At 50.9% G+C, this 26329-nt stretch overlaps 3 protein-coding genes and 1 non-coding gene across 5 annotated transcripts; 2 read left to right on the top strand and 2 right to left on the bottom strand.

Annotated features, from left to right (window-relative positions):
* Positions 1–362: 362 nt before the first annotated feature.
* LOC119133415 (polypeptide N-acetylgalactosaminyltransferase 10-like) lies at positions 363–15655 on the bottom strand. Of its 2 annotated transcripts, XM_037269218.1 has the most exons (14): positions 10303–10461; positions 7719–7821; positions 7008–7146; positions 6241–6407; positions 3749–3934; positions 3455–3638; positions 3151–3268; positions 2036–2143; positions 1747–1968; positions 1537–1653; positions 1317–1466; positions 1080–1258; positions 732–866; positions 363–444 (listed from the first exon to the last, which is right to left on the bottom strand). In XM_037269218.1, the coding sequence occupies exons 1-12, from the start codon at positions 10459–10461 to the stop codon at positions 1094–1096; spliced, it is 1818 nt and encodes a 605-aa protein (XP_037125113.1). In that variant the 3' UTR covers positions 363–444; positions 732–866; positions 1080–1093. The 2 variants fall into 2 exon arrangements, with proteins under 2 accessions (XP_037125113.1, XP_037125114.1); XM_037269219.1 differs by lacking the exons at positions 363–444; positions 732–866 and adding an exon at positions 15555–15655 and having other exon boundaries at positions 1135–1258; positions 1542–1653; positions 10303–10682.
* A 4402-nt stretch (positions 15656–20057) lies between these two features.
* Positions 20058–20129, top strand: trnae-uuc. The gene has a single exon. It is a non-coding gene; the product is annotated as a tRNA-Glu (tRNA).
* A 520-nt stretch (positions 20130–20649) lies between these two features.
* LOC119133821 (microfibrillar-associated protein 3-like) lies at positions 20650–22089 on the bottom strand. The gene is made up of 3 exons (XM_037269990.1): positions 21974–22089; positions 21385–21618; positions 20650–21296 (listed from the first exon to the last, which is right to left on the bottom strand). Exons 2-3 carry the CDS (start codon positions 21599–21601, stop codon positions 20698–20700), a joined length of 816 nt encoding a protein of 271 aa, XP_037125885.1. The 5' UTR covers positions 21602–21618; positions 21974–22089; the 3' UTR covers positions 20650–20697.
* Positions 22090–22700: 611 nt separating this feature from the next.
* fam114a2 (family with sequence similarity 114 member A2) lies at positions 22701–26263 on the top strand. Its single transcript, XM_037269344.1, has 13 exons — positions 22701–22947; positions 23459–23651; positions 23810–23912; positions 23986–24194; positions 24277–24411; positions 24479–24640; positions 24707–24830; positions 24917–25002; positions 25077–25172; positions 25299–25423; positions 25686–25758; positions 25826–25879; positions 25953–26263. Exons 2-13 carry the CDS (start codon positions 23481–23483, stop codon positions 26052–26054), a joined length of 1440 nt encoding a protein of 479 aa, XP_037125239.1. The 5' UTR covers positions 22701–22947; positions 23459–23480; the 3' UTR covers positions 26055–26263.
* The last annotated feature ends 66 nt before the right edge of the window (positions 26264–26329 follow it).

The following is a 26329-nucleotide window of genomic DNA, read 5'->3' as shown; positions in this document are numbered from 1 at the left end:
GTGGAAATGTCGCAGCCTCCCAAGAAACTGGAAAAGAGACAAGATGAGGTCTATAGCGGCTTTATTTACCTCCAAGGTGTTCGTACAAATTCAACGGAACCGGATTTCGACAACTTTGCAGAGCTCGAACCCAAAAGGCCACATTTTTTGCCTCTTTTTTTCCGTTTCCGGGACGACCGAGTCTTCGTGTTTCACCGTTGGCGCGTTTTTCGCCTTCATGTTGCTTTTCCACGTGCACATGTGACACAGCAACTTTACCGGATACAAAATCAACACGAGAAACGAGTCGGCGGCACGTGCGAGAGTTCAAAGGCGGCCATTTTGAAGAAGAGCGTCCGTTATAAATCCGAGAGGTTTTTTTTGCGGAGAGACCGGCGCTTTAAGAGTAGAGAGTAAACTTCTTCGGAGGGTCTTGGGTGAGCGGCCGCCCCGCTCCGGGACCACCTGGGAAGAGACGCCGCTGTTAATTCGGGGGATTCCCTAGAAAATGGAACTTTTTTTTCAAGTTTGTCCGAGGGCTTTCCCAAAGTAGTGACATGGACGCCTTTATTTATTTATTTCTTTTTTGTTCAATTTTACCCGAGGGGCAAAAGGGAGACAGTTATTGGTCCGAAATGAATGGTACAACGAGTGGACGAGGGTGGGGCCAGTTATTGGAGTCTTTTTCTTTTTGAACCACAAAGCTCAGTTGGAGCGGTCTAAGGCATTTATGATTCTTTATTATGACATACCTTTATCCCAGTCTCAAGTTCTTGATGCCCGACTGGATTCTTGACGTCGTCCGCTGGACCGAGCGGCTCCCTCACGACGGCGTTTTCTAGACTGCTTGCCAAACAGCTCGTTATTCGGCCTCCATTTTGTATACCTGTGCAAAGGCCAGGTAAGATCAGGCACGGCACTGAGAGCATCCGTTTTTGTTCGAGTGGCTTAACATAACGTCCACACTCATTTCCATGAGCTCGTTCGTCTCTGCCGATTTGCGTTCTATGTTAGCTCAGTGACTTTGTCGTCATTTTCAACTGTAAGCGTCTGGAATGTTGTAGCCCCGCCCCCAAAAGACCAATTCTGAAGATACCGTGGTGCGAGGGCGCCGTCAATCGGTGCCCCGGTTGAAGCGCTCCAGCACGGTGGCGTTGGTTCTTTCGAAGAGCCACCGCTGACTAAGCGAAGATGCGTCGCAGGCGTTCATGAAGACGCGGCGCTCGCTGGGGCTGCTGTCCACGCAGCTGTTGCTCACCGGGTGGTACAAGCTCTTATCCTGCCGGGCGACACTCCTATGAGCCAATCGGTGACGGGCGGTGCTTCTTTGTAGGTACCTTGCGGTAGCGCCAGAGCTGGTTCCCCTTCATGCCGTGGCAGTCGTAGAGCGCCACGAGGCTTCTGTGGGAGACGGCGTCGAGGCAAACCTTCCTGGTGTGCGCCGGGTGGCCCACGCGAATGTCCTGGCGCCAACCCAGCGTTAAGACCTGCACGTCCGGAGCCAAGGTTAGCGGCGAGCGGCGCCGGCCGACGCGACGACGGGCTCGGCCGGCTCACCTGACCGTGACTCCAGGCCACGTCGCCGCGGCTTTTGGCGCAGTTCTCCAGGCGCACGGGGCTGCCCGACACAAAGTGTTTGACCTCCATGCACATGCCGCTGCCCACGTTGCGGATCTGCGGAGGGTCGGCCGGTCAGGTTCACCTGCTTCTACTTCCACTCCTAGCTACCAAGCAGCCGAATCAAAACAAAGTGCGGCGCCGCCGTACCTCGCCCCAGGCGGCGGCGGGGGGCTCCACGGGCGGGTAGTGCTCGGGCAGATCCCAGGCCACCTCGCTCATGAACCACTTGAAGTTCTTGCAGCCCATGCGGCTCCTCAGCTCCTTCTGCGCCGTCATGTCGCCGGCGGACAGGTGGCGGTATTCGGGCCGGCGCCGGTACACGTGCTCGGCGTACTCGTCCATCCACACCTCGGCCACGCGCTTCAGGTTCTGCGAGAGCGGGAGATGTGCGGCTTTGGAGGCTTGGCATGGGGAAAGGTGCCAGCGGTTACCTTACCTTGGCTAAGCTGATCCCGCCGGGCACCTTGTAGGGCACGTACTTCCTGTAGACGTGTCCCACCCTGGAGCACGGGATGTCCTCCATGCGACCGCCGCACATCCACAACTGCCGACCGAGAGACACGCACACGTGCGGTCGGTCTCCAGGCAGGATTTGGATTGCAAATGAGGGTTTTCGTCAAAGGTTCAGGTTTGAAATGAAGGTTAGGTTTAGGTTCAAAATGAAGATAGTCCTTTGTCAGACCCGCCTCACCGTTTCAATTTCGAGTTACAAATTACGGGGTTAAGGTTTGGCTTCCAAATGAGGATTTTTTTTAAAACAGCGGCAGAGTCAAAGTTTGGGTGTCAAGTCAGGGTTTGGACTTTCAAGCCAGGCTGCCAAATGGGAGCAATAGCAACACGGCTGTGTTAACGTTAGCCCCGAGCGACACGCAAACACACGCGCACACTGGTGCATGAATAAAAGATGTAGCTGCAAGACAAACTCTGGGCTCAGAAAGCGGACTCTCGTCAGTCTCTAGTCTCTGGCTGTGTTTTTTGAGTCTATAAATAAAACATCAAGTATGCGCTATGTCCAATCACTTCGTGTGCCATTTGAATAACTATAATAATAAGACTACGAGGCTGGCAGCGAGCGGGTCATGAACGGCCCTCCCGCGCGGGGTCGCCCGCAACGGCGGAGACGGAAGGGACACCTGCTCTGATGGCGTTTTTAATGGACCTGACTATTTGCGCCGTTAGCCGCGCTATTCCGCGCGCACCACTGTCTGTCCGGTTTGAAGTCGCGATGTTATCTGGCGGTGTGAGCGTGTAGCGCTCCGCGTTCTCATCGCCGGCACGCTCTGGATGGAAGGCATCGCGCTTCGAGTCGGCGACGGCGTCTCGGGGCTTTGCCCGGATTAGCGCCAGAGCCCGCTAATCTCTTCACCTACCTCGGGAGAATGTTCCAGAGAAGCCTATCAGCTAATGGGGATCTTCATAGAAAATGCCAATCGAATATATCTGAGCAGACTTAAGACAGCGAGGGCGGCCGCGACAAGCTAAGTGTTAGCGCGCGGTTAAATGGCGACGGCGGGCTATAAAACACATCATTTGGTCTCCATTTGAGTTTACCTTGAAGGAGATCTCGTACTGCTCCCCTCCCCAGATTTCCAGTCCGGCGTCGTAGCCGCCCAGCTCCCAGAACCACTTCTTGTCCACGGCAAACAGCCCGCCCGCCATCACCGGAGACCTGCGACACACAAAACAGAAAAGGTGACCTTTTTATCAGAGTGCGCTTGTCTCGTCAACCGGCGGCGGCGGCGGCGGCTTTTGGGCTCCAGATTATCACCCAAAAGGCCTCAAAAGTGCACATTGGAGAGGTTATCTATCGCCCACCGTTTTCTTGAGTCCATTTCACGCAAAAGGCGCCACTCACTCAAAAGGCTCGCTGGGGTCGTCCTTCTGCAAGCGGGCGGGGATGGGGATGCGCTTGTAGTACATTTCCCAGTCAAAGGCGCCGCGCATGGCGTCGCCCGCCTGCGCGTCGTAGCCAAAGTTGTCGTGGTCGATCACGTCGATCATCGGGCATACGATGGTCTTCCGGTCCTGGGCGATCCGGTCTGAGAGGATGATGGCGAAATAGCCTCCGCGTCAGGGGATGAGTTCAAAAGAAATCCAGGCAAGCGATTGCTTTGGTTAGCAGCAGAAGTCATTCCGTTCGGTTCCTCACCGAGTAGCGGAGGCAGCCAGTTGACGTTGGCCTCGCAGTGCGAGTCCAGGAAGGTGATGACCTGCGCCTTGGCGGCGCCGGCGCCCAGCAGACGGGTCCGGATCAGACCTTCCCTCTTTTTGGTCCTCACGATGCGTACTTTGGGCAGGCGGTCCATGTACTCCCCCAGCGGCCCCTTCAGGTGCTCTGTGGGAGGGAAGGACACAAGTGAAGGACGCTGTAAAAAGTGACATTGCCGTGAAGGACGGGGTGGTTGGAAGGGTCAAAGCCATAACGGAAAAAAAAGAAAGAAATAATAAAGGCTCCGATAAATCAAGCGGAGAGAAAAAAAAAACCAAAACAACAACACGAGCATTAAAGCCTGAGTGGCAAATTAATTCTCTCATGAGACGAGATTCCGGAAAAGGGAGGCAGGGGGTAAGATCAGAGCGTTTAATTGTGATTGGTTCATTTTCTCTCCCAAATAAATTGAAATACGTCTCAAAGTGTTTACCCAACACAAGGAGACGATTAATCACGCTAATGAGCGCGCAGAAAACGGCGGCAAACACATTAGTCTCTATTAGAAAGCCGGGCGGCCCGTGCTGAGCGTCCCGAATGGCGGGAAAAGGAGAAGGCGGGGCGGCTGCACGCTCACGTGACATCTGAGGGAATCGAAACAGCCATCGGAGATTTCAAATCATTTCTCACTCAGAGCGGCGTTTACATTGTGCTTTCCCGCCTGCGGACGCTCCTCTGTGCGCTCTTTGAACAGGATTAAGAGAGGACACCCGTTGACAGACAGCACAATTCACCTGCAGCGAGGCTGGCCTTCCATCAAGGAAGAAAAAAAACTGTTGAAATGTTTACTCACTCTCAAAAATAATCCAAAAATTCTATATTTTGTCAATGCGACACAATCAAGAGGAAGCGCTCCAAAGTGGAGCGTGTTGCCGCTTTGTGGTTAATCAAAAGCCGGCAGGCAGGCAGGCAGGCAGGCAGGCAGGCAGGCAGGCAGGCAGGCAGGCAGGCAGGCAGGCAGGCAGGCAGGCAGGCAGGCAGGCAGGCAGGCAGGCAGGCAGGCAGGCAGGCAGGCAGGCAGCCACGCAGGCAGGCAGGCAGGCAGGCAGGCAGGCAGGCAGGCAGGCAGCCAGGCAGGCAGGCACGCAGCCAGGCAGGCAGCCACGCAGCCAGGCAGGCAGGCACGCAGCCAGGCAGGCAACCACGCAGGCAGGCAGCCAGCCAGCCAGCCAGCCAGCCAGCCAGCCAGCCAGCCAGCCAGCCACGCAGGCAGCCACACAGCCAGGCAGGTACGCGGTGGACATGCCAGAGCACAATAGAGCCGCTGTGTAAAAAAAAAAAAAAGCAAGCCACACTTTCCAGAGTCGCACGAGACGCTGTGAACGCGGAGGCAGGCCAACGCGTCATCAAGGGCGGGTGTTGTTTACCAACTGTCCCCTCCACGCAAACATCATGATCGATGGGAACCCGTTGACACCGGCTCGCCGTCTCTCCAAAGCACTCTGGCTCAATTATTTGCCGTTATTCGCCTTCCGATGAGGAGGATGACACTAATTGAGACTTCTGGACAAAAGGAACAAGGAGGTTCCGTTTCCTTCATGTCTCGTAAGATACGCACTTTGGACAAATCTCGGAAATGTGTCCATTTGTTGAGAGAAAAGCCAGTTGGCTAGTAGCGCTAAGGGTCGCTCGCGCAAGTGTTACTGCGCCCGCTTGACGACTCAATTAAAGGTCACCATGGCAACGGGCTAGAAGCGGACCCACGCCGCCGCCGTCCGCAAAGTGGAAGCGTCGGCAGAGCAATTTGTAGCTTTTGTCAGGGGGTTTTGCAGAAAGGGCCCAGGAGAGCGTCAACGGGGGATCATCCGCACCTTCTCGTGCTCCTTTGTTTGATATTTCTGCTCCGTGACGAAGCACTTCTCTCCTCCCTCCGCTGCCTATTTATACTGGAGGCCTTTCAGCAGAAAAGAATATTGATTTGCGTGGCATTGCGCACACAAACGCATGACACCACCCTCCCCTCCCTCTCTCTCTCTCTCTCATCGCCATCGATTGAAGTTCACGTTCTGCTCGGGCATCTGAGGCTTAATTACAGCCGGAATGAGATCTAATCAAAGGAAAGGGCAGCGGCCCCGAGACAGAGCCAGAACATCACAGCCGACGGCCTAGCTGGGATTGATTGACGATGTGGCGTTGGAGCCGCCCTTCGTTTTGGCCGATGCCCGAGAAGGAAAAGAATCCCAGACGGGCTCATTTTCCATGAAACTCCAACAATAGTTGCTCGGCATCGATGCGTAAATGACGCGTGTTTCATGATGCGCGAAGGCGCCGAGCCCTTCTTGTTTATGAGGCGTGCGTGGCTTTAGCCTAATGGGCTCTTTTCATGGGACGTTTGCTTTGTCAAATGAAGTGGCACCCGTTCCAGTTGGGACTTGTGTTGTCGGAGCAAAAGATGACAAAAAAGGAGCGCGCGCGCGCGTACGCTTGCTTACCTTTGTCGCTGAAGTCGTCCACCAGGATGACCTCGGCGATGAGCTCCGGAGGCGAGCGGTTGAGGACGCTGTGGACCGTCCGGAGCAGCGACGACCAGCCCTCGTTGTGGAAGGGGATGATGACGCTGGTGCTGGGCAGCTTCTCGCCGTACAGCTTCCGTTTACAGCTAACGCGCAAACGGAGAGAAAATGACCATTGGAGTCCAAAAGGTTAAGCGAGCAGGGATGGCTTTTTCAAGATGGCCGAATGTCGACTCCCGAAGGGGCCACGCTAGCTTTGTCCCGACACGTGCGGCAAGCGCCTTACGCTCGGCATCCGTGTTCCCATTCAGAACACGCGCTTCCCAAGTGGAACCAACCGCTTTGTAAAGCTCGGGTGAGATTTGAGGGCGTGTCCTTCCACCTACAGAAGCCACCTCGTTGATTTCAAAGCTGTCGAATCATCAAAAGCCGACACGGAACCACCGATGAAGTCTTCTCCGTAATGGTTCGTGATCAACAACTACTGCTATTTGATCCTTGTTGTTGTTGTTTTTCTTTCTCGCTAGCAGAGTCCTTCGGAGCAGGTGGAATCCACTTGTAAAAAGCTTCTTGGAATGGCGTGCAGCTAAATTAGTTGACGTGGCTGGCCTCAGATCAAAGTCTGCTTTATTGTCAATTTGTCAGATGAGCGCTTCTCCTTCATGGTCAGTTGTTGTTTTGTGTTAAAGTTCCACAGGCAGTTTACATAGAACACGGTTGGTGTGGGAACAAAAATGGAGAATTACTTGGGGTGGCGGATGTCCGGAAGGGAGCGGTTGAGCGAGATGCGGTCGCTGACGTAGATGTTGAAGCCGTTCTCCCTGTAGGCCAGATCCGCCCCATCGCTCTCGGACATGGGGAACGGTTTTCCCTGTTCGCCGTTTCCTGCGGGGAAAGAGGGCATCAGCTCCGGTTCGGCTCAGTCGGAGGAGTTGATCGAATTACACGGAGACGCCTTAGCGAGCTTTCCGACTCTTCTCAGACGGCTGCTTCCGCCCAAAATGGCCGACTTCCCGTTCAGTTACCGGCACGGGTCCTTTTTTTGTTTTGGTGTGCTCTGTTATAATAAACAGGTCCACTAAATTCCTGGTCAATCCGTAAAATTGGTGCGTAGGGGCTAACTTCTTCTCACTTTCAAATGGACGGGTGCTAATGAGATTTGTTGTTGTTTTTCTTAGCGGGATGATGATTAAACGCCTCCCTCCCTCCCTCCCTCCCTCCCTCCACCCCGGTGGCCAGTATCAATCGCTCAGCATCATCACCGTTACTCCATCATCCCCGTGGGTCCCCGTGGTGACGTTGGTTTCTCGTTTGAAAACGACTGCAGGAGCTCCATTTGCACTCCCGCTCGCTCACTGGGCAGCAAAATCTTTGTCAGCTTATTAACAAATCAAGCGTCTGTTTGACTTGGAGTAAGAAACGGGGAAGGGTGGGCTTAGTTTGTTTTTTGGAATTACCAACTCGAGCGGCATCCCTTCGCATGGCGTCGTAGTCGTGCCAGTCCGTCCGTCGCACGCCGTCTGGCCCGATCTGGACGACCTTCTTCATCCGCTTCACCCCCTGCGGGCGAGAAGAGCATCCATCCATCCATCCATCCATCCAAAGGTTTCATGAAGCATTTGGGGGAGAATTGACGTTCTCGATCGATACGACTCGGCATCGGGTCATTGTCGTCGCCGATGCGGCGGCTTTGCCGGGGGGCGAGTTGGATAATCGAGGCCGACTGCCAACTTTTCGGGGTTGAACTTTGCTCGCTGCTTCGACGTGTACGTGCGAGTCGGTCGACTTAATACCGCGCTCAGTCAGCTCACCCACAAAGATAAGAATTGCACATACGTATTTGCAGTTTAGCGTCACCAAAACCAATGCACCTGAAAGATCGGCAGTTTGGAAGACGCACACGTATGGCGTCTAGAAACCTTTCTTTGTGGCTCTACTAATGATGGAAAAGCACAGGGGGTTACAGGGGGCGGAACTTTCCAAAAAGGTACAACCGGTCAGGCAATAGCAAAGTGATCTTAAAAGGGGAACAACATGGTTAAGGTCTTTTATGGGCAGAGGTGCCTGAGATTTGTTTGCGGGTGGGTCTGCACATGTTGACAAACCGTTAACCGGCTCGGGAGTCCATTCATCCGGCTGGCTCGCCACCGATTGCCGTGGCATTTGGCTTTTCCCTCTCGTACACGAATCCTCATGAGGAATGTTGTCGTATGAGAAAGGCTTTGTTCTATGTAGTATATGGTTCGATATAGTTGGGTTCTGAATAACGTGCTAATTTTCCAATGTAATATTGTGAAGATATTATTTTCCAGCTTCATGTCTCAATTGGAAAGCGCCTGGTCTCAGACTTTTGCAGTCGCCTCCTGCAAAACAAAGCCATTTGAATCCCACGCTAAGAGCGATAAGACGGGCGCCTCCCGCGCATCCTCTCGACACCCTGCCGGGGTCAATGCTTCCTCCCTGCCTGCCACCTACTGAGAGATAGCAGTCGCTCGTCGGTTCCGCCCCTCCCTCCTCTCCTATCCTCGGCGCTTCCGAGACGCAATCGCCTGGCCACCTCCCACATCTGCCTGCCTGCCTGCCTGCCGGCTCGCGGTCAGCCACTTCTCTCACCGGCGAGTCATTGAACACTTACTCAGGTCGCTTTCGGGGCCATCCACCGCAATGACGAAAAGGCAGAAAAGGACAATAGCGAGCCCAGATGAGAGCTGCGGCTATTTGATCGACGATGCCGTCCATTCGTCGGACACAAATCGCTTTTGCGTTATCAAACACACTGACGACAGCTTTGGTTTTTCTTTCGGCGCTGAATCGTCGCAACCCTGGTTTCCTGCTCGGATCCACTCGCACCATTCATCTTTTGTCCTGCTCGCCGATTCTTAAACACCACCGCAACAGACAAATGAAGGACCGACCGCACGTCTCGGCTTTGCGCTCGGCTGATCCCGCCGGGCTGGTACAAAAAGAAATCAAAAATCAATACGCTAATCCTATTCAGGCCTTTCCCACATAAGTCTTGTTAGAGCCGTTTGTAGCGAACATTTGCTCCCCCTTGTTGGTTTGCGTCTGCTTCGCTCGGAGATGACACGGCGAGCGTAGGAAAGCAGCCAAGCGAGATCAGAGCGGCTTAAACGCGACCAGACGCGGCCTGATACGCCGGATGAAATAGAATGCATAGGAACGCACGCTTTGTCGCCCCGGGGGGATGGGGGGGGGCGCGTTCCCCCAGCAAGCAGTCTTCTTTTGGATTTTTTAGAAAAAAAAAATCCGTTTAAAAAGAAATAGCGGCAGAACAAAAAAATGCTCTGAATTGAGTTGATGAATTTTTGTCATGTCACAATAGCAAATTCTGCATTGTGTCACTCTGGTGACTAGCTTAGCATTACATGACATTGTCACATGACAACAACAAAATTGTCCTGTCCAGTCCAGTCCAGTCCAAGCGGTTACAATGCCCATCAACCCATTGTGTGACTTGAAATAACAATAGCCAAGTTTGTGCGGAATAAATAAAAACAGATCCAGCGGATCCACATTCAAGTAGTGCGTGCCTGCCATTGTGCAAAAGTCATTAAAAAGCCCAATTTAATTTAACTTTGGGAATTCCAGCAGGGAAAGAAAAAAAAAAAAAAACCCCCAACAACTCATTTATGAATAGCTGCCAATTGATTAATGGATCAAATGTGCCATGATGGCATATCACCTTAGCTCAAAAGGCTGTTGAAAATCACCAGGGAGCACAGAAGTTCCTTTTTTCGAGAAGTAAATGAAATTGGTTCCAGGCGCGGCGTCGACTTTCAATAAAAATGAGATGTGTGTTGTTTAAAAGGTTATTAGGGAGAAGGTCAGGCGCGAGCGACGCTCACTTTCATAAATATCACTTTTTGGGGGGCATTTTCATGACTCGTCATGACACACATACGTGGCTCGGAAAGGCAACCGCCGCTAAGCAGCGGGCAAACGTACACGAAGCAATGGTAACATTGCAAGTTCAGCACCACGGAGAGTTCCCTCCCCAAACGGTCACTCGGGCTCGCTCACCTGCGTCCGCCAGCCGCCGTCCGCCGCGGTGGCCGTCGCCGCCGCTCTGTCGTACACCCGGTCCCGGTACAAGGACCACAGACCGACGTTGGGGAGGAAGAGGAGAGCCGCGACGAGCAGCCCGGCCAACTGCAGCAGCCGCTTTTCCTTCCGCCTCATCGCAACAACCAGCTGAGGGAAGGGAAGGGACGGGAAGCGAAGGGAGCGGAGACGCGCGCCGTGCGGCGTGCGCCAGCGAACGAGCCCCGGCCGACTGCTTGGCTCTGCACGGCTCTGCTCTGCTCTGCTCAGCTCAGCTCAGCTCGCTCCTCTCTCTCCTTCCGCCTCCGCGCAGCCATTTCAAAGTAATAGGCGCTCGGAAGCAGGCGTCACTTCTGCCACTGTTTTTCACAACAAGAGCATAAATATTTCAAATTGGTTTCATAAATGCCTCTCGAAAAACCACACCTGAGGCCCGGTCGTTTGGCAATTTTTGACGGCCGCCCCAAATTTCACTTGAGATGATTCACTAACACTGACGCAATTTCTGCTTCGGTATCTCACACGTTTGTTTGTTTGTTTGTTTGTTTTTCTTTCATTATTATTGTGAAGGATGGCTGCCAACTCGTCACGCTTGATGGCAACAGTCGGTCAATCGGTCATTCCCTCATCACGACCATCATGGTCAGGCTCTCCGCATGTTTTTACGATTTCCTTCCCAAGCCTGCGGGTCATACATCCCAGAGCCCCGTTCCCAGATTTATGCATAATTCATGGCGGCCGATTGAATTGTCACAACCGGGAGGCTTGGCGATAAAGCGTTTTTTTTCCCTGCAGGCCGGAGGTTGGGATTAGCCGGGGGGGTCACGTGCGGTTGACCCCTTGGGGATTCGGAAGGACCCTCCATTATGTATGCGACGATGCCGGAACATCATCATCCGGAGGGGTCAAGTGCTCAGCTTCGCCATATCATGTCGAGGGCGCGACCCCAATTATGGAACGACTAATGAATGCTTAAGTTATTTTCTGCATTTCCTCATTTGGTCCCGTAATGACTCCTAAACCGTCAGCGTTCGTCAACAGGTTTGGCGACAATGGAGTATTTATGACATCTTCTATGGACTCACGGCGGCGGCGGTGATAAAGCACAGCCTGGCCGCCGCTGCGTGGCAAATTTATGCGTGAAAGTGCCCTTTGGTAATGCCGCGAAAGGTCGACGAGTGGTAATTCAGCGGAGGAATTACACTTTTGCGCGGCAAATCGGCCATGACCGGCGTGCTGAGTGGAAGGAGCGTTTGCTTTATGGCTCCGCGCTCATCCGACACCGGCTCGCCCTTCTTTCTGTCTGGCTGGCTGAAAATGCGGCAAACGTTCACGCGGGAGGACAGCGTTGAAAATTATCCCATGAAAATAAATTCATTCAATCAATCAATCAATCAATGGAGTCACGATGGTAGCAACCGACTTAGTCGCTAGGGAACATTCCATTTCTTTCTCTTGCCAAGGCGCCAACATGTCTATTTTTTGCAAAAAAAATCAGTCTTTAAATGTCACTAGTCGAGCGTACGTATGCGAGAACACACTCAGACTGTCATCCCCGCGGGGTAAATATCGATGGATGCGACACGCGGGAGGCATTGAGGGACCAAATGGCGTCACTCTGTGAGTATATCGCCCCTGAAAATGAAATGCATGAAAGCCTCAGAGACCGGCGGGGATCCGTCGATCAATGTGGAAATGGAAACGATCGTTTTTCCAGGCTTTGGTGGCCAAAAGAAAACCGACTGGGAAATGAATGCATAAAGAGGAAGATGAAGTGGGCGGCGGTGGCGGCGGTGGCGGCGGTGGCGGCGGCGGGGAAAGAAGAAGAAAAAAATATAGAAAATCCCTCATTCATGAATTCATTTGGAGCAGATCGTTGGGCGCCCGAGCGCCTCGTATCTCCGCCTAATGGGCTTCCATGCAGATGAGCTTCAGTCACAGTGACGTGAAGGCTGCGAATGGACCTCTTACGTCACTTCATAGTGTTCCTGCGAGTCGCTCCTGCTCAAAAGCGTGCCAACGGGTCAATCTCAAGGCGGCCCCAGACGGATTCGAGTTCTTTGGCTTTGCTTGCATTCATCATGGAGGCCCTTGACCGCTTGCCAAATACGTGTCCTACATTGCGTGTGTGTGCATGTGCGTGTGCTTAACCTGGCCAGTCAAAAAAAGGGGCCAGCTGCTCCCTCCCCCAACTGCAACGGACCCAGACTGCGCCTGGATGGAGAGATTAGCAAATAAATGAGTGATCATTGGGAGAACCAGAGAAGAGAAACAAGTGGAAAAGTACAGCCAGCCAGCCAGCCAGCCAGCATCACGCCAACAACAAGTTGCGCTGCTCTTAAGAATGCATCCATGGCAAAGCTGGGAACGAGATGTTTAGTTGATGCCTTCAAAACGGCAACATGTGCAACTGTCTCAGCGGCGCTAACTCGTGCCGCTTTGATTGTTGAGCTACTTTCCCAATAGAACAAATACATTTGGTGGTCCTGCACAATTTCCTCCTGCGTTTTGTCGGATCATTGCCGAAATGACGGGAAAGGTGTTGACTCTCGTTGCCACGGTGACCGCTCGTACGAGCTGCTGTTTGTTTATTTTCACTTGGCAGTCCAACATCTATCGAGGCATTTTCAGGCCAGTCGTTGATCATGTCACTCCCACTTCCCTAACCTCTCGTTGAACCGCGACGAATAAACAAAGCAAACATGTCAGCAAGCGTGGCGGAAGATTAAACACAAAATCGAATGTTCTGCTTGAAATAGCTCCCAAAAAAGAATCCGCAAGCTTATTTGTCGCTTCCTGTGACACGCTGAGCCAAGCCCGCGTACGTATTAGCATATTGATGCGCGCGCTTTTTAATGCTTCAATTTCCACCTAGGAAATATTGGAAATGTCCTGCCGGCAGCCAGCCGGAGGAAAAAAAAGCAAGCTCGGCATCTCGGGTCCAAATCTAATCCGGGTGATTATTTTTTGAAAGCCTGTCGACACAACGCCGTTGTTTACCCAGTAAATAGGCCGTGGCGGCGGCGGCGAGGAAAATGTCCGCGCGCCGGCTCGCTAATACGCGTATAGCACGGCGTGAAATGCGCATTCGCTGGAGCCCCAAGGTCGTCTCGTATTGACATTGCATTCAAAGCCATTGCATTTGCGACAACGGCGGCAACGTGACTCGGTCATAACGTGCCAGAAATCGAAATGGAAGTGCAATCGGCATTCTTTAAACACGCTGGTGCACGCTGGACAATTTTGGATGTATTTTCCTCCCGCCGGCTTACTGGCACAAATGCCACCACGCCCTTCTCATTATGACGCACACAAAGCGGGAAAGTTTAGCCTCGCATGATTTTGCATTGAATTGATCTTAAGTGACTTCCAGGAGTTTTTCTTTGCGTATAATGAAAACAGAGAGTTGAGCGGAGACTCTCCTGTGGTTTGAGTCTGGCGCACAGTCGCTAATTGGTCCCTTTTCCCTTTTTATCTTGGGCTGCGTTTCCCCAAATGTGACGACACAAGCCGGAGCGGGAGGAAGGCTGAGAATACCGACGAGGAGGAAAAGACGCTTTTAGGGAGACAGACAGACAGACAGACAGACAGAAGGCAAAGTCAAATTGTTGCAAAAGCTTTCGTTTGGGAGTTTGACAAAAGCGCTTCTCAAACTTCCACCAATCTTCTCGGAATATGATCTTTTTTTCATAAAAGACATCAAGTAGCCAGTGAGCCACATGCTGCTTCATCGCCGCATGATTATAGCCAATGAGCCACATGCTGCTTCATTGCCGCATGATGATCTGATGGCAAGTTGCACCATGCACGTGCTGGCTTATTTGCATTTTCCGTCTGACTTTGCTTTCTTCGCCCTACATTTGCATCTCAGCGGTCCAAAGAGCGCCGCCGAGTCGAATAAAACAGAGATGGCGAGCGCAGTTGATCATTTGGATGAAAAAGCGGCGGGCGGGATTAGCTTCTCGTCCGGCGGGTTATTGATTCGACTAAATCAAAGGAGGAAAAGGACTTTCATATCAAGCAATTCCCCTGCCGTGCGTGAGGAATCAACGTGTTGCTAGGATCCATATTTGTGTTGAGTTATGAGGCTTTTTTTTTGGAGCGGAGGCATGAAATTGAAAAGAATGCTCTTTTGACATTTGACCATGTGCTTTTGTGCTGGAAAAGACAGACAGACTTAGAGCAGTAAGCACATGCATTCAAATGGACTATTTTCCTCATATGCAACTTCACAAGCATCAAATCAGAACTGAGTGATGTATTTTCATGGGATTGCACTTGCGTCTTCCTTCATCATTGTCAGATTTTGTTGTTGTTCTTTTGAGTCGCCTGCCGGCTCCCACTTTGGACCTGGTCCGATTCCATACCTGCCAGTGCGCAGGTAAGAGCAAAGGGCAGGCCTGCACTTATTGCCGCCGCAGAAAGGCCCACTCCAAAGTGCATTAAAGCCATCAGCTCACAGCACAGCCACAATGGCAGCTATTCATACCCGGCTGACCACTTAGCCATCTTTCTGTTGTTGTCGTCGTCGTCGTTGTGATTAAGTGCAATTACACGTTGGGTACGGGCGCTGACGTCGGCTGGCTGTGGATTTGCCAATGTGGCGTTGTTAAGCATTAGCAGCCGGAGAGACAGACAGACAGACAGACAGACAGACAGACAGACAGACAGACAGACAGACAGACAGAGAGAGAGAGAGAGAGGATGGAGCAGCGAGATAGATACCAGCCATCGCTCGGTTGCTTTTTTATGATGTACGTTACAACAGGGCAAAAACTGGATTTACTAGAGAGCTTCAACAAATAACCATTTTTTGGATTTCTTGAAATTCTATTGATCATTTTGTTATTGTCTCTTTTATACGGTGCACTATTTTGTTACTCTCTTTGATTTGAGATTTGATTTAGGTGCATCATGACGCTTCAGGTCAAGTTTTTCACACAGGTGTCCCCCACACACAGGTGTCCCCCCCACAGGGCCCTCCGTTTTGATCATACAGAGATGGATTTGGCTTTTTCACCGATTGACGTGGCGTCGGAATAGATAAAGGCTTACTTGACGTTTTATCAAAATGGATTGGAGCCCGCTCGTAAATGAATTCCTTGAAGGACACTCCAAAAAGGTGTTCTTCTCCTGCCAACGCGGCCGCTTTGATGGTAAAAATGGATTCCGACGACATAAAAGTGAAACTCCTGTTGGCGTGCAAGTTTGTTTTCCAGGGAATTGTTTACCTCGGGGTAGCTGCGGCAACTACAAAGCAGCAGGCAGGCCCGATTAGGCGGGTGATAATTCGATGGAGCAGCTGTTCCGCACGATGGCTTCCCACCCATCCCCGACGGCAAACTGGAGAGGAGAAACAAAAAAATCACAGAGCGTACTTCAAACACACCTACAGATGATGTTTTTTGCATCTCAGTCCTGTAAATATAACGTGTTGTGTGTGTGTGTGTGTGTGTGTGTGTGTGAGTTGAATGAGTCAATGCAATGAGTCTCTGCTTTCGCTTGCGTTTCATCTACGCTAGCGTGCTAGCTAGCTAATGCGCGTGACGAGCATGCTGGGAAAGTTGGTTTTGGGTAGTTGGTAGTTTGGGTTTGCGTGGCAAAAAAGATTGCCTTTGTGTTTGAAAGGAAGGAATGAAGGAAGGAAGGAAGGAAGGAAGGAAGGAAGGAAGGAAGGAAGGAAGGAAGGAAGGAAGGAAGGAATCGGTGTGTGACTTTGGTTGTCAGGCGCCGTGCACCTGCTTGCTTTTCCACGCCACCTGCCATCCGGAAGTACGCGAGGCCTGTTGCGCCAGAGTGCCGCGTCACTCGTGTGATTAATGTTCAAATCATGGCCGCCGGCATCTCTCGGCAGGTGTCTGGCGAGCACCTGGAGGAGAAACAAACAGAGAGCTGTTGGGGGGGAAGAAAAAAACAACAACCTGAAACCTTGTCGAGTCGTACGTCACACCGCTTCTTTTGCTCATATACGCTCATGTTGTTTATCTTTGGCTGCTGACGAGGGAAGAAAATGGTGAAAATCTTCTTGTAATTGAGAGAGAAAGCAGGAAGTGATGCGTGTGATTGCTCCTCATTGTTCATGTATTTATTTTTGCATCACGCAAAATACAAACTGGGGAAGCAGCTAAGCGAAACAGAATCCAACAGGGGCCATTTGGGTTCGTACGCGTCCTTCAAGGGACGCTGATGATACCGCTGCATCTCAATCAATTAGGATATCATGACAGACATTTGTTTATTTCTAAAATGAAACGCGCAGAGTGAGATATTTAGCCTACAGATAAAAACTAAATAATAGCATATATGTATGTCTGTCATGTTTTGCCTCTGGATTAAAGCAAAACAAATTTGAAAAAAAACTAAACAATTCCAGGTCATCTAAACAGCGGCTTGGCAATGGCCTGCCTGCCTGCCTGCCTGCCTGGCTGCCTGCGTGGCTGCCTGCCTGCGTGGCTGTCTGCCTGCCTGCCTGCGTGGCTGCCTGCGTGGCTGCCCGCCTGCGCGCCCGCCTGCCCGCCCGCCTGCCTGCCTTCAAAAATTGTAGCGAGTGAGTCGTCAAAGAAAATTACACCACACACACAAATCAATTTTGCAACATGAAAAGATCTTGTCCTCGCCGTCCGATATTCAATGTGGACGTAAAAAAATAAATAAAAAGCTCTGATCAAAGCCGGATCCACACACTCTTGATTAAGTCTCAGCCGAACAATAAAACGCGCCCGCAGTTCTTTTACGGAAGTACTGACATCTTTTTTTGGGAGCTTGGGTCTCTCACGCACGCACGCACGCACGCACACGCACACACACAAAAAACCTTTGGTTGGCTTTGCTGTGATTATTTCTTTTTTTGCCCATGATTAGGGTCTTATTTTGAAAATCACTGTCCGTTGTTTTTGTCATTATAGAAAGCTGCTTTTTCTTTCTTTCTTCAATTGTTTTGATTATAAATACTTTTGAAAGGACTAATTATGAGCGAGTATCGAGCCTACACCTATTATGTAGGTATCGGGGGGCTTGCTGAGTGAGTCGATACCAGGTACCGATACTAAAGGCGGGAGAAAATGGGACATGTCGTCAGTCGGTAGGCTGGTTGCTGGCGCTCTGCTGCTGCACTCTGGCACATCTGCCAAGTGCCCGATAAAGAAAATAGCTTTTGGGTTGGAGAAGTCCAACGATTTGTTTGAACGTGGTTTCCATCGGGTAAGTTTGCCTCACATTGTGTTTGCGCAAGCTGTTGCTCCTGCACGCCTGCCATTTATTTGGCTCCCCCAGTCAATCTGTTGAGTTTGCTGCCAAATGAGCAAACACACATTGATGGTGTTTGTGAGCGACTGCTCCAAACCATGAAAACAAAGGCGGCGTGGCAGATGAAATGCTCCTTTCATCCTCGCGAGGGTACATTTGGATTTTAGCGGCGGGGGGGGGTGTAAACGCTATATTGATTTTTCTTTTCATAATAGCACGCTGCATTCATAGTATCTAGAGTAGTTTACATGACAGCCAATTTTGAACTTGATGAATACAAAATGACTTTGTAAATCTCCTAGTTTGGGAATTTCTCCGTCAACTCTTGGCTAAATAATTTCATGGAAGGCGCTTCCGAGTCATTCACTGGCCAGTCGCCGTGACCCAAATATGAGCAAACGTTACAGCTGATTGTGGGCCTTGGCAAAGGCGACCGTACTGAGACTGGCTCTCTGACAGTGAATTATGTAAATACAAGTGGATCTGCCAGCTCCATTTGCACGGAGGCTTGAATAGTAACAGTTATTACGTTGGTGTCGTCCAAGTGTTATTTCTCACCTGTGTTAGAAAACACACAGTGGGAGGAGGAAGCGGAGGAGGAGGAGGAGGAAGCGAGTCAATGAATATTGCATGAGATTCATTACTGCATATTTATCATGCGTTCTCTCGTTCGTTGGTTCAGTCAATCCGTCTGAGTCTTTGCCACCGGGCAATCTTTGACCCCCCCCAGGCATCTCATTTGATGGTCCCGCTGAGGAACGGAATCTCCTCGGCTCATCCGTCACGGCGATAAGGACAGGATGTACATCGACGGCGGGGCGGTGGCCATTACATTGGTTAGAATAATAATGCATCCCTAATAATTATCAAGTAGTTTTCAATACATGGGAGTCATCAAACAAGTTTGTAATGCAGATGAGCACCACTTACAGGGCTGGAGTGGAGCTGCAACTCACTTGGGTTGAAAAGAAAAATCACGAGACCTTGCGTCTCGAAGGAAAGTCAACGATACGTGGGGACAGACCAACCAATTAGGAGGGTAAGCGCACGCGCGCACACACACACACACAAACAAACACGGGCAAACAAGTGGCTGAGATACTCAGCTGCTCAGCAAAGGAAAATGTCATCAAACGCATCATCTGTCGTCCTTTTGGCTCGCTTTCCTTTTAGCGTTGACGACACGGCAAACCAAAGAGAGCAAACACGAGTTCATATAAATGAGACTTCAAGTAATGAATAGCTCATTTGCATACTTTGTTTCCTTTTTCTCCCCGCGTGCGTGCGTGCGTGCGTGCGCAGACACGCGCAAAGCTATTTGCAATCCAATCGATGTGTGTTGCTCACCTCGGTGACATCTGCTGGAAAAATTCAAATCCTTCAAATCTCGCTTCTCCCTCTGTCTTGCCGGCCGGGCCCGGCGTGATGAATGATCTCTGGGGCCGATCAATTCTATTTAGATAAGCTCGCCTCCGGAGACGACAGGTCTGGGAAAGGAGGATGGATTTGCTGTTATTTATTTATCTATCTATTTCTTTTTGGGAAGTGAGTCAACAACACGGAGGCCCAAGGTTATTGTCATTCCGGGCGAGAGGGGGTGCTCGCCAACAGCCAGCCACGGTAGGCTTTTAACTTCAGGATGGAAGTACGGAGTTTGCTGGTGCATGTTTTGAAAGATGTCACTCAAGAAATCCAGCTATCACCTTCCAAACCACCCTTGGCATCATCTCTCTATTTGTCCTATACGGTTGGGAAAAGCAGAAAGAAAGTAGCCTACACATACATACATACACATATATATATATATATATATATATATATATATATATATATATATATATATATATATTTCTGTATATATATATATATATATATATATTTCTGTATATATATAAGTGCACATGTGAAATTCAAATAAATATGCAAGCCAAGAGCAGATGCCTGACGAATAGCTCTACCTAAAGCAAATATTTGGCAAAGGGGAGAAACAACAAACAAAAACTTTTCATCTTTGTGCATCCCGTAAGATAACAAATAAAGTTGAAGTAGTCTTTGTCCTGCCGCATTCTGTGTCAAATGAAAGCCGTGAACGTTGTCCTTTTCCTTAGCAGGCATGCTAGCTCGCTCGCTCGCTTGGCTTCAGCTTCGTTAATATGAATGCAGTAAGACGGACCGGGGAAAAAGTGCTCATAATTACATCACTCCCCGTTAAGCTGGATACTACCACGAATGGTTCAAATGAATTCACGAAAATGCAAAAAAGAGGAACGTGAAGAAGACATTCTATTATCTGCATTCCCGATGACACCTGGCGCAAATGACGTCACGAGGCCGTTTGGACGAACCAACAACTGGAGGCGTGCGTGCGCGCGTGCGTGCGCGCTACATGGCAAGCGAGAGAAAGACAAGTTGACACTTGTTCGAATATCGCGATGGAAATTTGATCAAATGCGTACAAATACAAAAAAATGGCACAGCACCAATGCAAGTCCCATATGGTCTAGCGGTTAGGATTCCTGGTTTTCACCCAGGCGGCCCGGGTTCGACTCCCGGTATGGGAACTTTCCTTTTTCTTCCACGACACTAAAGAATAAGTCGGGACAATATGAACTAACGCGGCATTTTCTTGTCATTAATAAAGCACTAACACGGCGTCCCCTACCCTAAAGCTTTTTCTTTGTTAAAAGCAAGCAAGCAAGCAAACAAACAAACAATCAAACAAACCGTCCAGCATAAAGGCATTCGGATCTTCAAATCAAGTAAAACTCCATGACGTCGTTGAAGATAACACAAATGATTTCACAGTACATGGAACGGTTTTACTTTTACAACACATTAAAAAGGACACCAAGAGATCTTGCCGTGAGCGCTGCCAATGCTCCAAATTCTTTTGGTTTCATTTTTTAATCTAGTTGATTTCCCGTGGACAATGACCAGACAAAATGCAGTGGAATGAACGGGAACGTCAGCATACGTGAAGCAAAAGCCTTGGACTTTGAGTGATACACCACGGCACAGCGCCCCCTGGTGGTCGATCAACAGACAGCGCTATTTTTCTTTTTCCAATCCGCGGTACAATTGTTTTTCTTGGTGCTGTTCACAAATGCATTCCTTGCCCGTTTTCAAACTTTACGGCGAGTGAATCAACACCTCCAGGCGGGCTACGTGGCTTTCTCCCCCCCCCGCCAGCAGCCCCGCCGGCGCCCCGTCGCCGCCGCCGCCGGCTGCCTCCCTGCTACTGTCCGGGGGCTCGCCATTGCCCACCTGGTCGGCCCCGGCGCGGCAGTTGAGCAATAGCGGTGGCAAGGGGACGCTGCGGGCCAGCTCCTCCATGTGCCGCGCAAACTCTTTGGTCTTGTACTGCGTGACCTTGGCCAGCTCCAGCGTCTTGGCCGACGTGATGATGGGGATGCGGCGGGCGATCTCCAGGGCCTTCTGGAGTTTCTCTGCGCCCTCGGTACGGAAGAACTCGTTGACGGCCCGCTCCGTCTTCTTCAGGTGGCTGCGGACCATGCCCAGCAGAGCCACGTTGAGGACCATGGTGACGGAGAAGGTGGCCAGGCACACGCCCACGTAGTAGACGCCCAGGCCGCTGTGGGTGTAGGCCACGCGGACCGTCACGCTGTAGTTGCCGCCGTCCTCCCACACGCAGGTGTAGCGGCCGCGGTCCTCGAAGGAGACGACGCTGATGTTGAGGCCACCGCTTTCCTCAACCAGCCACTTTCCGCCTGCGGGGACAAAAGCACAGGCCTTGAATGCCTCATCTTGTTTCCTCGATAAGCCAGGTCACAGCGGCAGTTCCTCGACAACGCTTACCCGGGTCCTCCACGGGCAGCCGTCCGCCAGGACCGTACCATGTGACATTGCCACCGAGCCCGGTTACGTTGCACTCAATCCGTGCATCGGTTCCCTCCTTGAGCACAACACGGGCGGGTGCGGCCTCCGAGCGGTTCTCGGCGGCGGCGCCATCTACCGCGCAGACGCAGACGCAGAGGAGGAGCAGCAGCATGGGGATGTTTGTAACGGTTGCCATGCCGACAGGGGCCAGACCTGCAGAAACAGGACAGGTGACATTTTTACAACACTCATTGTAGCTGCATGCAAATTCCAACAAGGAAGCAGAACTGTTCACATTCAAAGACAAACATGAAATGGAGTTGCATTGCATTCGCATCAATCATTCTATATGACATTTCGAATATTTGTCTTCTTCACGTGGCATGACTGTACGAAATCTACAATTCCACGGGACAGTAAATATGACACACGCAGGCACACACCACCCAAATGTGCGGTCTTGGACTCAAAGCAGAATGCAAAATTAAAATCCTCAATCAATATAAACGACTTCCAAATTTAAACGCTTAATACTTCTGCAAATGTGTACAATAACACGGTAGTTTACCCCAAAGTTCTCTTGTTCACGTCAAAACTGCGTTAAAAGTTGAAAGAGTTCAATTCGGTTGCGTCGTCTATTTCCGCGTTAAGGTGGAAAACAATGACGTAAACCGAGGAGGCGCGGCTAACTGTCAGGTAACGCCACAGTCAATTTCTTGGGCGGGCGAGCGGGCGGGCGAGCGAGCGAGCGGGCGAGCGGGCGGGCGAGCGAGCGGGCGAGCGGGCGGGCGGGCGGGCGGGCGGGCGATTTTTATTCAAAGTAAAGACAAGGTTGAAATAAGTTGTCGTTTTACTTACACGTCCATGTACATGATAATGTATTCATATATTTGTAAATTGTACTCGTTGGCCAATCTAGAGGCAAAGATTGAAGTTGTTTTGCACTGCCACTTGAGGCTTTTTCAAAACGATCTAATACATTTGACTTGTATTACATTTACATCTACGTGTACAGTATTATTATTGACCGATTTTCTTGGACGTTAAGACAATACCGGAAGTCGTTTACTACTTCCGTGTAGTTATTGGCGCGAAAGTGTATTTCTGACGAGCTTTTCCGTTAAAATGTTCAATTGAATATTCAATTCGTAGTTACGTTTGCGTTGATAGAACGATCACGTCTTTAAAGCTACCTATTTATTTGACTTAGTGGCTGCTCCCAAGGCTGTGTAGAAAAATGTCAATGCAACGAGACGTTTTCTCTTGATTGATTTGATTTTGAAACTTTCGACCGGATCTTCTTTGGGTGCCTATCCCAGGAAGAGCAGACGCGTTTGTGACGTGGCTAATCCAACTAGAAGAAGACAGGCGATACGTATTTGGAATATTGACGCACTCGATCCCGTCTGCAAAGCCAAGACAAGATCGAATCATCAACTCCCCCCACATGTATTTGTGTTGTTTCTCAGAGGGAAACTTTCCACGGAGGCGAGCCTAACTGCTAGCATCCTCACTTTGACAGCTGCAGGAGAGCAAGAGACGAGACGAGGTGAGTTGTTTGTTTACAAAATAATGTCGCTCGCTTCAAAACGTATAAAATGGTATCGAAATGAGGAAAAGCGATCAACTTGGCCCTTTGACGCAACTTTAGGTTGCCAAAGCTGGCTGAAACTTGTTCGACATCAATCGAATACAGTAAACAAAACAGTTTGACTTGGTGACGTCACCTCAATAGTTTGAATCAACAAGGTTGACTGAACGCTCCCAATCTGTCGTTTTCAGAACTTTGCACCTTGTCTATAGATAGATAGATACGAACTATGTGTCTTTTGATGACTCAAAACAAACAGGAGTCAGTTGCACACATAGCATTGTTACCAACTAACTATCCATCCATCCATCCATCCATCCATCAGGGCTAAGGCATTTATTAGGAAATAAAAAGAAATTCTGAATACATTGCAACATAATGTGTACTACCTTTAGGATGATATGATATACTTATGAAAGTAAGGAATGTTATGTCCACATCAGCTTTACAGACCTTCTCCGCAGGCATGCGCTAAGGCTCGAGCATGTCGGACAGCGAAGTTCCCGCGCCGCCTGAGGTTCAGGCCGCCCGGGCCACCCAGGCGCCTGACGGCTCCCCGCCGACCTCACCCGACGTGGCTCCCACCAGGAAAGCCAGGAGGAGGGCAGAGCTTCAAGCCCAAGCGGAGGAGAAAGTGGACGAGGAGCCACCAAAGGTAGCAGCCCGCCCGTCAGTCACCGCAATCAAAACCACGAGGCAAAGTAAAACGTTGTTCACAAAAAAGATGGAAATACACACTTTTGTCCATAAATCGTGCTCAGTATTGATGCTGGCTTTCTCCGTTTGACGACACGACTGCGCTCCTTGTTTTAGCCCCCGCCGAGTCGATCGACAGTTTTGCAGGGGGGTTGGGGTTACTGGGGCGGCTGGGGAAAATCCATCCTGTCCACCGCCACCGCCACTGCGACCGCTGTGGGTGAGTGAGCACGCCGCTCGACTCCCCAGAAAGCCACCGACCTCCTCTGACGTCGCATTTATGACATCATCAGGGCAGGGGCTGACGCAAGTCATCGAGAAGGCCGAGACGTCGCTGGGAATCCCCAGCCCCGCCGCGCTGTCCGTCCGAGCGCAAGACGACGAGAAGGCGGAGGAGCAGCGGGACGGAGATGAGTCGGAACGGGTGGGTGGAGACGGCGCGGCGGCGGCGGGCGGCGCCATGGGGATGCTCTCCTCGCTCACCGACGTCGTTCACAACACAGTAAGTCATTTCGTACTTGTTTTAAAGGCAAAAGCGCACGGCTGCGGTCAAGTCAGTGGCGCAACTCGGGTCGTGCTCGCAGGGCAAGACCATGATCAGCGGTGGCCTGGACGCTCTGGAGTTCATCGGGAAGAAGACGATGGACGTGATCGCGGAAGGCGACCCCGGCTTCAAGAAAACCAAAGGCCTCATGATCAGGAACTCCACGCTCTCTCAGGTGAAGCGAGCAAGTCAGGCCAGAACGCCGAGAGCCCAAGGACTGACCTTTCCGTCTTCTCGGCCAGGTGCTGAGGGAGGCCAAGGAGCGAGAAGAGCTTCAGGCGGAGGAGTCGTCCGACTCGGAGAAGAAGGCGCCGCCGGCTCACTACGGGGTGCTCTTCGACCAGTACCAGGGCCTGGCCCACCTTGAGGCTCTGGAGATGCTTTCTCGGGAAAGCGAGTCAAAGGTAGGATGGAAGCGAGAGAGGTCGAGGAGAGGAATTCTTCCGGAATTGTATGTTCTTTTCCCACAGGTCAAGTCAGTGCTGACGACGCTGTCGGGCGTCGAGCTGAATAAGCTGAGAGGAGAGCTACGGCTCATCAAGGACGCATTCTCCACCATGGAATTTGACGACGACGACGTGGATGAGAAGAAAGGTGCAAAATCCAACCCATTGAAAAGATCACCTGGGTGAATTTGCCGCGTTGGGGCGATGACGGATCATCCTCGTGTGTAATTCCAGACGGAGACGGCTCCGAGTTTGAGGCGGAGCTCGCCCGGGCTCTGGAGGGCCTCAGTGTCTCCACCACGGCTGAAAAACTCAGCAAGGTAATCTCGTGATATGCTAAGCACTCCTACGAATGGGGACACTATGAAATCAAATCAATGTGACCGCCTAACAGGCCTGCAAAGACGCCTGCGGTGTGATGGCAGACCTGAGCAAACCGGCAGAGGACCGTGAGGAGGACGACGACGAAAGGACCGAGCTCACAGTGGAGGTACGCCGCATGAAACAGCGCCACCGCCCTGTGCTCAAACTGCTTCATTGCAGTTCAAGATTCCCACCACATTCCGAAGATGTCGAAATGCTGCTACTTTTGTTAGTTACCTTTTCATTTTCCCAGGAAGTGAACGCCGCCGCCATCAGGAGTCTGGCCGAGTTGACGGCGCGCTCCATCGAGCTTTTCCACAAGCTGGGCGAAAGCCTCCTGCTGTCCAACGGAGACGTGGAGGCGGACGTCCTGTCACAGTAAGACGGGTGTCTACTACTGTGTACTATTGCGGACAAAAGGAGGCGAGGCGCTTGGTGCAGAGTTAGCACTTAACATGACATGCTAACCAGCCAAAATGTCCGCATCAAGCCAAAGTATCACCTTTCTTTCTTTCTTTCTTTCTTTCTTTCTTTCTTTCTTTCTTTCTTTCTTTCTTTCTTTCTTTCTTTCTTTCTTTCTTTCTTTCTGTCTTTCTTTCTTTCTTTCTTTCTTCCTTCCTTCCTTCCTTCCTTCCTTCAGGCTGACAGTTGTCCTGTGTAAAGAAGTCTCGCTGCTTTCCAAGAAGTTCACCGCCTGTCTGACCACTGTAGGGGTGAGTCGAAAAATAGATATGAGAAAATGAGTCAAAGATTCATTTCCTTCTTTTTTTTTCCACCCAGTCCAACGAGAAGGGAGAAGTCCTCAACCCGCTCATAACAGGAGTCTTCTTAGAGGTTTGTGTCGAAATTGAAGAGTTCGGGCTCTGTTGGCGCCCATAAGCACTAAACCATCTTCGCCTTGTCGCAGGCATCCAACAGCGCGTCATACATCCAGGATGCCTTCCAACTCCTGATGCCCATTCTGGAGATGGGCCACATCCAGAGACAAGCCGATCCGCTCGACTCCTGAGCGGGGAGACCTGTTTTTTGGTTCTGTTTCAATCAGTGTTAACTCTACTTTTTTTCTATGCGTCCAACATGCCACTGCAGAACTATTACCACTGCTGCTTTGGGAGTGGCGTCCATTCAGGTGGAAAAAACTCAAAGCTCAGGTGGTCAAAGCGTTGTGGTGCCCAACAGTGTAACAAACCATCATGAATAAATAAGAGATAGTGGCAAGTGTGTTGTATGCGTTTTCCTTCAATAAGACCATTTGCGTTACGCACCCTCGCGGACGACCTGCAG

Source organism: Syngnathus acus, chromosome 14, assembly GCF_901709675.1.
Source record: "Syngnathus acus chromosome 14, fSynAcu1.2, whole genome shotgun sequence".
Lineage (NCBI taxonomy): Eukaryota > Metazoa > Chordata > Actinopteri > Syngnathiformes > Syngnathidae > Syngnathus > Syngnathus acus.
Note: the sequence above shows the minus strand (reverse complement) of the source record. Positions and strands in the feature narration are given on the sequence as shown.

Excerpts from the sequence above, each read along its gene's own strand:
- LOC119133415 (XM_037269218.1), bottom strand. The coding sequence starts at position 10,461 with ATGAGGCGGAAGGAAAAGCGGCTGCTGCAGTTGGCCGGGCTGCTCGTC. Across the intron at positions 7,822-10,302 it reads ACGGCGGCTGGCGGACGCAG|GGGGTGAAGCGGATGAAGAA; the intron begins GTGAGCGAGCCC and ends TCTCGCCCGCAG. Across the intron at positions 2,144-3,150 it reads AGTACGAGATCTCCTTCAAG|TTGTGGATGTGCGGCGGTCG; the intron begins GTAAACTCAAAT and ends CTCGGTCGGCAG.
- fam114a2 (XM_037269344.1), top strand. The coding sequence starts at position 23,481 with ATGTCGGACAGCGAAGTTCCCGCGCCGCCTGAGGTTCAGGCCGCCCGG. Across the intron at positions 23,652-23,809 it reads TGGACGAGGAGCCACCAAAG|CCCCCGCCGAGTCGATCGAC; the intron begins GTAGCAGCCCGC and ends TCCTTGTTTTAG. Across the intron at positions 23,913-23,985 it reads CGCCACTGCGACCGCTGTGG|GGCAGGGGCTGACGCAAGTC; the intron begins GTGAGTGAGCAC and ends TGACATCATCAG.
- LOC119133821 (XM_037269990.1), bottom strand. The coding sequence starts at position 21,601 with ATGGCAACCGTTACAAACATCCCCATGCTGCTGCTCCTCCTCTGCGTC. Across the intron at positions 21,297-21,384 it reads GCTGCCCGTGGAGGACCCGG|GCGGAAAGTGGCTGGTTGAG; the intron begins GTAAGCGTTGTC and ends TTGTCCCCGCAG.